The following is a 12,735-nucleotide window of genomic DNA, read 5'->3' as shown; positions in this document are numbered from 1 at the left end:
ATGCGTAGCGTTTTGGGGGAGGAGGGGGTGCACTGGGTTTTTTAAACGAGTGCAGCTTGGCTCTTTGGAAGATGTCTTGCTCACGTCCTGTACTTGCGGATTTGCAATTTTGCTTTCAACACTCTGAAATGGTTTTGAAAATGAGTAATAACATATTGATGCACTTTGGGATTCTTCTTCGTGCTTTCACGCTGGACTGCCGCCCTCTCATTCCAGTGGCTTCCTCACTGCAGAAAAACTCAAATGAGTCCGTCAGCAACCATTTTACTCTCATAATAAAATCGTATTTCTATTACTGTTTTCATGAATAAGACAATAATATTGCCAATGAGGTGAGACAGTTTGACTCAATTCAAGATGTTTACTTGTGGAGTAAACACCAACTTAAGACAAGCTAATGTTATACTTGACTTAAGGCACTCCCAAAGTCATGTTTTTTTTTCCAATGCTTATGCTACATCACTTCCTGGTTTTCACCTTCAAGCTCGATGAGGCTTGATTGTTTTCTCTGTTAATACGTTGCACTGTGAAGTGTTTAAGTTCTAGCTTGACTACAGAATAGTCCAATTACATTACTGTGCTTGCCTCGACAATTGGCTCCAATGTTTGAGGTGGTGCAGTCATCTACTGGCCTTGCGACACTTAAAACTCACTCTGGATAAGAGGGTTTGCTAAATGTTAAAAAAAAGTGCTGAAACTTGCGAAACCTTGGTTAACTCCAGAAGAGGGAAGGGATTTAGGAGATTTAGGAGTTCCGATCTCAAGAAATCTTTCTATTTTCATAAATAAGATGTAAATTGCTGGTAATTTCTAGATTTGCCAATGGGGTTAAATTCACTTGTCAAGCAAACTAACTTCAGACAAGCCAATATTTTCCCCATTAGGTTTTAAGTCTCATTACAAGACCCAAGTGCTTGTTAAGAGTATCGTGCTCCTGTATTCCCGAATGGTGTGTGTTCCATTGTGACGTTCCCGCCCTCTCCCTGCAGGATTCCGGGTCTGAAGCTGGTGGGAGACGCTCTCACTCCCGCGCTGCACCTGCAGCTGGAGAGGAGCTCTGGCTCCCGGGACACGGACGTCAAAACGCTGCGGAGGATCGTGGATTACGTCAGTTAACAACGTCGTTTTTCTTTCTTTCTTTTCTTTGGGCATGAAAACGTGCAGGCTTTGGATTGGTTTTTGAAGGAAATGTAGGCCGATAACGTAAGTGAATCTGAGCAAAAACTTTAAATTCTTGATGGCGATCTCCTGCTCTGGGGGTTAGAGGGGTGTGCATCATCCAGATATAACACCTGGAGACCAGCTCCACGGGTTCCTACGGGAGCTGCTCATTGGTTCAGGTCGTGGAGGCGTGCCAGAATGGATAACTGCACGGAGTAAAACGGCGGCCTGTAGCGTAGTGGTTTAGGTAAAGACTGGGACACGCAAGGTCGGTGGTTCTAATCCCGACAATCTTATTGTGTAGCCACAATAAGATCCGCACAGCCGTTGGGCCCTTGAGCAAGGCCTTAACCCTGCATTGCTCTGGGGGAGGATTGTCTCCTGCTTAGTCTAATCAACTGTATGTCGCTCTGGGTAAGAGCGTCTGCCAAATGCCTGGAATGTAATGTAAACCCAGGATTACTGAGTTAGCTGGATAACTGCACAGAGTAAAGCCTGGGCACTCTGAAATCTGGAACATGGACTGAAGTTAAAAAAAAAGCTGTTCCGGGTTTCAATCAGCCCTGTTATCCATCTAACTCCATAATCCTGCTTTGTGGGTTTTAATCAGCGCAGTTATCCAGCTAACTCAGTAATCCAGCTTTGTGGGTTTTAATCAGTGCAGTTACCCAGCTAACGCTGTAATCCTGCTTTGTGGGATTTAATCAGAGCAGTTATCCAGCTAACTCAGCAATCCTGCTTTGTGATTCAGGCCCCTGGTGAGAAATATTCAGTGTTGCAATGCTGCTGAGGTTTCAGCTTTCTCTCTCTCTGTTTGTGCTCTGGGTTCGCCGTGATGTTTGTGCTCTTGGATCGCTGTGATCAGTGTTTGGACCGCAAGGTGGCGCTGACCCAGGCCCGATACCTGGACAAAGAGGAAAGGTTTCTCCCCCCGCCGACGTAAGTCTTCATTTTACCGTTTCATTTTAGCTTTCATTACCAAAACGCTGAAGCATTTATTCTGTCCATGACGGTATCTGAACCCATAGAAACTGGCATAACGTGTTAAGGAATGTTATTCAGCGCCTACCTAGTCTTGGTGTTCAATGACGTCACTCAAAACAAACCAGGGCCATATTGTACGGATGCACAGCGCACCAGCGGGCCTCCGTCAAGACATGCAGACAAAATATCACAAATGACAACCAGAACCAACCAATACCAACATGAAATATAAAGACACTTTAGATAAACTATCAAGGAGATGGTATGAAGGAAAAATCCAAAGATCCAAACTACATAACAAAACTTGACAATTGCCACTCCATGGAATTCCATGGAAATATAAGGAAGATATCATAACTGTAGCTGAGGTGGCTGATTAATCTTCCAACACATTTATGACAGCCACAGAGCTGTTTAGCCAAATGACAGACGAGTCAAGATTACTAGCAGTGTGGCCAGTGTTCCCATTTAAGATAAGGATCTCTCTCTCTGCTAACGTTAACGTAAATCAGCGAAGGCTAGCTAACGTTAACCAGCAAATTAACTTGAACTGAACTAACTGAAATTAATGGTAACTAGCCGGCCTATGTTACCCTGCTTTACTAACGTGATGCTAACGTTAACGTTAGTTGTCAACACTGGCATGAATCCGTTTGATCTGTTTAGATTTTACCTTGAGTTATGTGATCAGAACACACTCCGGTTATTTCCGGTTTATTCTGGCTGGCCATAAATTCCTCCTAGCTTTGCTTAAACTCCTGTCCTCTCCCTCATTCTCCTCATCACTGGCATTCTATAAATGCAACTGCCTACTCTTGTCACCGTCGGATTTGTTACCACTATAAATTACACACGTTGTGACCATTTTCGAAGAAAAAGGTGAACGGAAACATCAATCATTTTACATGTTTCTAAGTTAATTCTACTCCTACACCTAGTTTCGGGAGGTTTCGTGTTAGTGAGCAATGAGTCTGTCCATATAATATGGCGCCCAGCTATTCCAGTGACATCAACGTAATACTATAAATTGTGAGGCGAATACTTTAAATTCGATGCACTGAGACCATTTCATTTCCTAACATTTCTACTGCATTTCTGCATTATTTATTTTTTACATATTTCTAAGACACAAATTTGCCTGTATCCACATAATCGAGAATTATCTGCCATGAAACAGGAGTAAGTATAACTGTTTAAGAACGGTCCTTTATAAACGTCATTACTGCTTGGATTCGTTTGGTTGGGGATTCCATTCTGCCGTATCGCATTTCTCGCCGAGTATTTCTGCATAATAATGGTTAAATGAAAGCAGCTGGGTTGAGTTTTTGGTAAACAGAGAGTGTGTGTGTGTGTGTGTGTGTGTGTGTGTGTGTGTGTGTGTGTGTGTCGTTCACGGCGAAATGTCCCTCCCTCCGCTAGAATTCGGGTGGTGGTGACGGTTGAGCAGACGGAGGAGGAGATCGAGAGTGCTGCACGTTTGATCCGGGAAGCAGCGCTCGCCGTCCTGGAGTAATCTACCGGAGTGGAGCGGAATAAACACTCAAATATCCACGGTTATTCCCAAAGTAAGGGAACCACCGGAGGCCCTGGCCATTCACTACGGGGAGGGGACCGCCTTCCTGTCTGCAAACGGGGGGGTGGGGGTAAAATGTGTTTGATACTTGAAGCAAGACGTCCGTTAGCGTAGCCTACTACAACCAATGTAACAAGAGGAACGTAATTGTTGCACCTGTGTTTATTTTTGTTTCTTTGTCGTTCGTGTTTGTGTCCAATAACGGTATAAAAACGATGTCGCAGCGGCCGTTGTTCTCTAACCCGTATCCGAATAAACGGGGATGTGTGAAAATGTGCAGGCTTCACTTCCCGTTTGATTACGTGTGACCCACTGAAAGTCACCTCTGTTGCATTCAGTCCGCGGTCATATCAGCTCAAACATGTTCAAAACACGCTAATTTACTAGTTTTATATATAGAATGACTTTTATAAATATATATTGTTCGAGCTGACATTTCTTTGCTAAGTTATTTTTGTCTTATTTAGTACAGGAACCAAATTGCTTGTGTACATTTTCTTTCTTCTCTTTGGACCAAAGTTAAGATTTCAAAACATTCTTGCACTGTTCATGCACACATTGTACTATTTTTCTAATAAATTGCTATTACGTAAAGGAAACATACTTTAGAAAATTATGAGTCAAATATTTATGGTATTTGTGTGTTCATTCACCCACCCTGTACTATGTGCTAAAGCATAAATCTGACTGGTTTTCCTTCTACTGAAGTAAGTGAGGGGGGATTTTTCAAGCATTATATTTTCTATCATGTTAAATAGATTCTCAGTACATTGTGCACAGCGTTTTACCTGAAAGCTTTAATGTTTTGTAAATGATTGGTTGCAGAACTTTAATTTAACAGGTTATTTCACGATGGGGTGAAATAACACTCAAAATGTACTCTGATTGTAGGCCTATTCTATTACAACTGAATACTGAGTTATAGAGTGGAAAAAGGTAGTGCATTTGCACGAGTGTTTATCCTGTAGTGCACATCCATCTGAATGGCCTTTTGCATATCCTCGTTTTGGTTTTTTAAACTTGATTGCAAATTGCTTTTGTACAGAACAGTGTGACGTTTTTCTTCAACACCTCGATCTACAGTTCATGACGTGCCTTTTGTGTTGCTACAGAGTTGACTGTATGGTTTAAACAGCCACTGTTTTAAATAATATTAATAAAATAAAATGGGTACATTTTTGTGTGTGTGTGCATTCTGAAACATTCGTAACCACATATGCTAACCTTAGAATCAGGTGTTGGAAGGGATTTGTATTGGAAAGGGTAAATTCTTGTTTCTTGTAATCAGGATGGGTATAGTATGGTCACACCAATACATTACATTATTTCTTTCTCAGTTTTTAGCTGTATGCGATTTATTTTATTGTTGAACCACTTTAAGATTGAGCATTGTGGCTTGACACAGTTTATGTTTTGGCCCTGTTCAGACAGTGATAGTTTAGGTTTTGGCTCTGTCCAGACAGTGACAGTTTGTTTTGGTCCTGTTCAGACAGTGACACAGTTTAGGTTTTGGCCCTGTTCAGACAGTGACACAGTTTATGTTTTGGCCCTGTTCAGACAGTGACACAGTTTATATTTTGGCCCTGTTCAGACAGTGACACAGTTTGTTTTGGCCCTGTTCAGACAGTGACACAGTTTATGTTTTGTCTGTTCAGACAGTGACACAGTTTTTGTTTTGGCCCTGTTCAGACAGTGATAGTTTAGGTTTTGGCTCTGTCCAGACAGTGACAGTTTGTTTTGGTCCTGTTCAGACAGTGACACAGTTTAGGTTTTGGCCCTGTTCAGACAGTGACACAGTTTATGTTTTGGCCCTGTTCAGACAGTGACACAGTTTATATTTTGGCCCTGTTCAGACAGTGACACAGTTTGTTTTGGCCCTGTTCAGACAGTGACACAGTTTATGTTTTGTCTGTTCAGACAGTGACACAGTTTTTGTTTTGGCCCTGTTCAGACAGTGACACAGTTTATGTTTTGGCCCTGTTCAGACAGTGACACAGTTTATGTTTTGGCCCTGTTCAGACAGTGACACAGTTTATGTTTTGGCCCTGTTCAGACAGTGACACAGTTTATGTTTTGGCCCTGTTCAGACAGTGACACAGTTTATGTTTTGGCCCTGTTCAGACAGTGACACAGTTTATGTTTTGGCCCTGTTCAGACAGTGACACAGTTTATGTTTTGGCCCTGTTCAGACAGTGACACAGTTTATGTTTTGGCTCCTGCTCATTTTGCTGTTTGCCTTCAGTCTCGTGTTCCGTCGGTGAGATGCATGTTCAGAGTGAGGTCAGGTGATTGACTTGGCCAATCAGGAATATTCCACATTTGGTACTGAGAAACTGATTGGTTGCTGTAGCAGTGTGGTAGGGGTCATTGTCCTGCTGCAGGGGAAAGTGAGGTACCAGGCATTTTCCTCTTTCCTTCACTTTGGTCCAGGTTAGTATTAATCTCATCTGTCCATTAACGGTATGTTCCCGAACTCCAGAACTCCAGCTAAACTGTAATCTGGCCATTCAGTTCTTGAGGCTTGTCAGGGGTTGTGCTGGTGCAGTCTTTTTTTTGTAGTAGTCTTTGAGCCATCTATGCCTACATCCTGGGGAGTGTTCTTGACCCTGTTCGACAGTTTAATTTTTTTTTTTTTTACAAAAATTAGCATTTAGCATATTAGCGATTAACACTATAACACTGGAAAACAAGCATCAGAAATTGTATCCATTGGGACGCCTGTCCCTTGCATTGGCCTGAAGTCTGTGTGGCGTTAATCTGAATTCTCGCCCGTAGGTGGCGCGTAAACCACAGCGCAATTCTGCTTGCACCGCGCGGACCCTCCCATGGGAGAGCTCGCTGCTACGTCACGGGTGCTGGAGAGTTTCTCGGTAAACTTTTCCTTTTTTTGAAGTAGGCTCGATACTGCGTGAAACTCTGGGAAAGGGGGTACCGACAGCGGCTGGCCTCCCTTTTGATTTAAGGGGATGAAACGCGCCGTTATTTTGCAAACAAATTATCATAAACGGGAGTTTAATTTATCGCACACCTGAGACCTACAAGTAATTTCAATGCTCGGTTCTTTAAAAGTTGTCGTTTAGCGTGTAAAGGGTCTCCGATTTACAAACGGTCAGCCAGCAAAGTGAGAGTCTTGAAGTTTTTTTTCCTCCCCTAATAGGCTCGGATGCGATTTCCATAGGATCGCTTATATTCTAGAAAGAATCGTGCCAAGGGAGTCCTCATCTGTGGAGCGATGTATAAATCCAGGATAAAGTCTGCTGTTTTTCCCAACTTCTTCATAACGTTGATCCTGGTGGTTTCTTTGGTCCCGACTTTGAGATGCGCAGGTAAGTTTGCTTTGTTTGCGTTTATTATGCAGTTTGGCGTTTTTTTTTCTTCCCAACAAGCCAAGTAGCCGAAATATTGTTTGTGCCTCGGTATAACAAACACATTGTTTGGTATGACATGTGCGTCGTGATTGATATCTATTTCAAATGTATGGAGAAAATGTGGTTCTCTAGAAGGAGTTTACGATGAAGAGAATATTTGTTATACAATGACTCTGGTGAACTGGATGTTCATGATGTGGCTACATTTAAAGCGGTTTGCATGCGTGCGGATTTGCGCCGTTTCTTTATCAGCAATGGATATGCGCTTGCTTTGATGTTTATATAACTGTTTCTCGTGTTTGGGTTGCCAACAACTAAAGCAACGTTCATTCGGAATACAGGAAACATTATGATTCGGTTCAGTGGGCACTACAGTTGTTCTTAGAGCTAGATAAACTTTGGTTGTTAACATCTGACCCGGGGCCCTTTGAAAAAGCGTCTCGCTGAATAGGGACCATAGATTCTGGAGGCGAGAGGGCGTTTTCCTGTCCATTATTTATAGCGAAAGGATTTGTCGAACCCGCAATGCTGGAGTGCTACGCCTGCATGCGCAATCTCCATGGACAACCCTGCCTTTCAGGCGCGGTACCTATGCGCGCACGCAATTCTTACTCGGAATTAATTGATACGGCGAAGCTGCGTGGTTTAAAAGGCTTTTGTGTGTTCGGCTTAAGAAACCTCCGCAGGGAACTTCTGTGAACGATGGAGACGAAAAGCAGTGAACGTGTTAATCAGATGCATATTTGAAAGCGTTCCCTTGCCTTTGTCGGTCCTGCTAATCCATTTATCTCTCTATGGGGGGTGACAGATGTTGAGATTTCCTGTTTTCAACTCTGGGTGCAGAGGTTTGCCATTTGGCAACTGGATTGGGGGGGGGGGTTCAAAACGTTCTACTTCACTTAGTATTGGACTTTCTTTTAAGGAAAAGTTTAAAATAAATTAGCTGCTTTTAAAATGCTTCACGAAATTATGAACTCGCCGGTCTTTGGTGTAAATAATGAACTATTTTGGCCGAATTATTTTGATGGTATAGAAACTTTTTTTCTTAGACGTGCAGGATGTCACGTGGTTTTTGTAAACCGTTACATACACGTTCTAATGACGAACAAAAATCGGGAAGATTTTGGCTGTGCTTGGAGGTGCATTTTCTTTAACTGCGATAACCACTGTCAAATTGTTCTGGAGTGGGGGTGGGTAGGGCTATTCAACAGAGCCATTGACATGGTAATTCATTCACTTGCTAATAACAGGTCTTGGAACGATAGCACTTTGTGTTACATGACGAAACAAAGGGGCATTTCCAAGTACGCATTAATTTGAAAATGTAATTTTGCTGTGAAAAGGCTGAGGTGGACCGGTACATCTGCAGTGGTATTTGCATATACTTTATTTGCAGCAACATTGTTAAATTCCTTCACTGAATATCTGCACACTAACACCGTGCATTAAGCGTGTAAAAGTGATGCACAACCTCGCCAAATTGTTATTGTTATCCATAACTGTAGCCCAACAAAATGAAAATAAAATGCCGAGCTAACCCTGTTACACATGCACGATCTGACCGTTGTGGACCATTCGCATATACACACCTATACCCACCTATAACCACAGGTGTGAAAATTCAATTTGCACACAATAAGAGGTGCAGCGTCATCGTACCAGCTGTGTGGTTGTTCAGCCCTGTTTGAGTCAGTGAGTCAGGACGACGGACCGCGTTAAAAAGAGATTAAGGAAAAATAATCTGCACATAAAAAGCAGAGTTAAATCCTTCCACCTTCTTGCCACAGAGCTGTTAATGAAGCGAACGTAGCCTGGCTGAACATTTCTGAAGAGTTAGCCAGAGTTCAGCCTGCTAATCCGGTGTTAGCCTGGGCAGTGGGAATATTTTCAAAGACATCGGGTTTCCTGGGTTCAGCAAATCATATTTCTTAAAAAAATATCCAAATAAAATAATCCCTAATCCCTCTTTTTTTGTACAGTGCCATGTTAAAATCCTTTGTATTACATTCCTTGGTTTGGTGCGTTTTAACACAAGAATCTTGCTAAACCTGTTTAGATCACCCTGGTTACGTGTCAATCAAAAGCAAAAGTGACATGGGAAGAACTCGGAGCTTTGGCAATGTTCAAGGGTGTTGAACATTTTAGTTTCTCAGTCCAGGCCAACGAGAGACCCACTTGCATTCAAACTGCTGTTCTGCTGTTCAACAGACGTTTAGGAAGCAAACATAGTGGAACAGCCCAACACTTGATCGAGTTTCACTTTTTCTTTGTTGTTCTTGCTGTGACATTTTAGTTTTGGGTATTATTATCCTGACTCGATATCGATAACTCAATACTGGCCCCGGAGATGTTGCTCTTCAGAATCTCAGTGTTCTGTGAGTGTGAGAGGACAAGCAAACACCAGCCAAACTCATGTGTGCCTGTATGATTATGTATGATTTTCAATGTGATTATGAGCTTGTGACAAACGTCTGTTTGTTTGTGTGTTCAGTCTGTTGCGTGCGGGGGGGGTGGGGGATTGTTTACACAAGGCAACGGTGGGAAAAATGCTATACGCTAACTGCAGGTGACTCACATCTTAATGTGTTTGTTTATTGTTTGGAACATGGCTTTAATTCTGTCTCCGGAGCACCTTTCATCTGGTACGAGATGCCTTCGGGTGCGGTGCGGAGAAAAAGTCCCGCTAACGATGGATGCTAATGCTAATAACCCTGCTCAAGCCGTTCCCCCGCCCACACCCACCTCAGCCAATCAGAGCCAAGGGCATCAGTCAGGCGAAGCTGTGGTTGGTGGATGTGCACAGAGCTGAAATTCAGGAATATAATATAATGATACATAATATACAAAACATTTATCTGAGGCCACATTTGTCCATTGTATTAAAAACAAAAAGTAATTTAATAATCTTTATACAGACAAGACTCCACCCCGTGTGTGCATGTGTGTTTGTGTGTGCACCAGTGCAAATGCTTTATTTTTTTTAACCTTAAATCAGTTTTGACCCAAGAACCAATGAATAGGCATTTGTTCAGTTTAACAGCCTGTACCTCTTCCACAGCCTTCGACGCCACGTTTAGCTCTGTTTGTTTTACTTGTTCTGACATGGGCACCAGAAACAATGGAGATGTCTGATGCCATTTAATGTCAAAATAATTTTTTTCCAAACAAACGAACAGATCTCTTGCGATTCGGCTTGGAAAAATAAACCGTTTGCTGTTAAAGTTGTGTTATCTGTACATATCAACAGGCTGTCAAGGTTTAAAATGGCGGCTGGTGGGACAGGGGTCAAAGGCCAACGATTAGGAGTGAGCCCGTCCTGGTGGAATTGCACAATTGAAGAACATTTGAACAAGGCCTAGCCTTGTACGTGAAGAACAACAAAAGCGTCAGGTCCCTCCAGGACTCATACGCACAAGGGGCTTGTTGGCTGAGTGAATGGCCCACTTTGCGCGCTCTGTGGTGTTGTCTGTCAGACTCCAGGGTGGGACTGTTATCTTCATCCAGATCCCTCCGAGTCTTTCACGCCGGGGCTGAATAAGGGAGTGAGTTGTCTTGAGTTCACAGCACACTCGCAGACGGGAGCGACAATACCCGGTCGATCCCACGAGTGGTGCGCCGATAAACCCGTTGTTCGGACGCCCGCTGGACTAATGAGCCTTATCGGGCGTTCGCCGGAGACCAGGGCGCGCGTTCCACCGCTGGAGGGAGGACGCTGGAGCTGGCGGCCGGAGAGGTTTTATTTTAGGCCTCCGCTCGGAAAGCCCAGTAAAACGGGGTCAGACGCCGAAGTTTATCTGTGACTCCGATCTTAATGTTGGAGCCGAGCACTAAAGCAGACCTGCGTCACGTGACCGTTTGAAAAACGCTGGAGCTCTTCGGATGCTTGTAAAACTCCGAGATATTTCTGACGAGGCCGGAGGAGTCTTAATAAAACCTGCGCGGCTGACATGGTGAGGAAGAGCGACGGGTATGATCACGTGGAGGAAGAACTGTGTTCCGAGTGCTTTAAAGAGTCCGTTAGCGACAGCAATTTACTGGTGTCGAACTGTTAAACTGTTGAAGTGCTTAAAAGTGAAAGTATTTGACCCTGGTCTGCACCAAAGTGGCCAATGTTGGTGTAGTGGCATATTAGACCGTACTCTTCAGGGAAAACCATGGCACTGTGTACTGACTCCTCAAATCTCAGGCCTTTTTTTTTTTTTTCCTCCCTGATGAAATCCATTCAAGTGACTCACGGTCCAGGGTGTGGACTCTGATGAAATTCTGTGATATTATTGTAATATTGTAGGTGCTGTCAGCATATCGTTACTGAAGGGCAGGACCGAAATTCTATCTGTGCACGTTTTCTCAGAAAGTGTGTAATTAACCCAGAGAAATGCGCGTGTCTGTGAGAATTCCTGCTGATTCCGACATGGCTGTAATAATCGGCCATTACTCATGTTCCTCTGTTAAACACAGCTCACCGTGCTCAATCACTCTGTTCAGCTCCAGACTCAGATCTGAAAACCATTTTTTATTTGTGTCAGTCAGTAAACACGTATTCGAGCAGGAATAACTGAGTTTGATGGACAGCGTGGGTCCTCTGTGTTCTGGATGTGATGTGATGTGTGTGTGGTATATTTTCTTTGGTCTGTTGCTGGGTGACTGTGTTGTGCGTAGCAGTGGATTTGGCTGTCTCTCTCTCTCGGTGGTGTCCTCGTTCCATCCCTGCTCTACACGAAACCGTTACGAGTAGCACCACATGACACACGCATACACACGCATGACACACGCATGAACAGTGTGCAGCCACGCATCCACACGCATGAACGGCGTGACACACAGTCCCACGCACATGAACAGCCCTCCTGTTGAGGTTCTTTGTCTCCGAGGCTGTTCTGAGAAGTTCACTTTTTCCTTTTTTGGACTGTGGGCCTGGTCTGCATGCTTACGCCTGTACAGTGCGATGGTGATTGTGTTTGTTTATGTTTTTGACCGTACTCTGGGCCAGATCCCAGCATATGGTTTTGTGAAGAGTCTTTCCAGCAAAGAGATTGTTTGTCATTTATATATCCCAACACTTCTGCAACAAGTTTACTTGTCATGCAAATAAACATTTGAATTTGAGAGAGGAGAGCACGGTAGAGAGAGAGCAAAGAGGGAGAGTTTTAAACTGGCATTCACAGATTAGGACCAGTCCTGAACTGCATTCGACTGTAGTCATTTGTGCACATGCGCGCACACACACACACACACACACACACACACACACACACACACACACACACACACACACACACACACACACACACACACACACACACACACGCATTCTCTCTCTCTCTCTCTCTCTATCTCTCACACTCACACACACACACTCACACACACACACACACACACACACACACAGCACACACACACACACACACACACACACTCACACACACACTCACACACACTCACACACACTCACACACAGCACAGACGCGCACACACACACACACTCACTCACTCACTCACACACACTCACACACACACACACACTCACACTCACAGACACACACACACACACACACACACACACACAGGGTTTTGGAGGATGTGCGCTGACGTAGCCATACGGACACACAGAATGTTCCAGACTCTGCGTTGCACGGGCAGAAAGAGGAG

The 12,735-nt window shown here is 43.8% G+C and overlaps 1 protein-coding gene across 1 annotated transcript in view; it reads left to right on the top strand.

The window, feature by feature from the left end:
- The window catches only part of sptlc1 (serine palmitoyltransferase, long chain base subunit 1), a 20,331-nt gene extending 15,440 nt beyond the window's left edge, over positions 1-4,891 (top strand). The window contains exons 13-15 of the mRNA XM_061263565.1: positions 990-1,107; positions 2,027-2,100; positions 3,565-4,891. Of these exons, the coding sequence (XP_061119549.1) occupies positions 990-1,107; positions 2,027-2,100; positions 3,565-3,658 (286 nt within the window). The 3' untranslated portion in view covers positions 3,659-4,891. The remainder of the gene's footprint in view (positions 1-989; positions 1,108-2,026; positions 2,101-3,564) is intronic.
- Positions 4,892-12,735: the final 7,844 nt, after the last annotated feature.

The sequence above is a fragment of the Conger conger genome, chromosome 12 (genome assembly GCF_963514075.1).
Source record: "Conger conger chromosome 12, fConCon1.1, whole genome shotgun sequence".
Classification (NCBI taxonomy): Eukaryota; Metazoa; Chordata; class Actinopteri; order Anguilliformes; family Congridae; genus Conger; species Conger conger.
The sequence above is the reverse complement of the archived record's forward strand: the minus strand, read 5'-3'. Positions and strand labels throughout refer to the sequence as shown.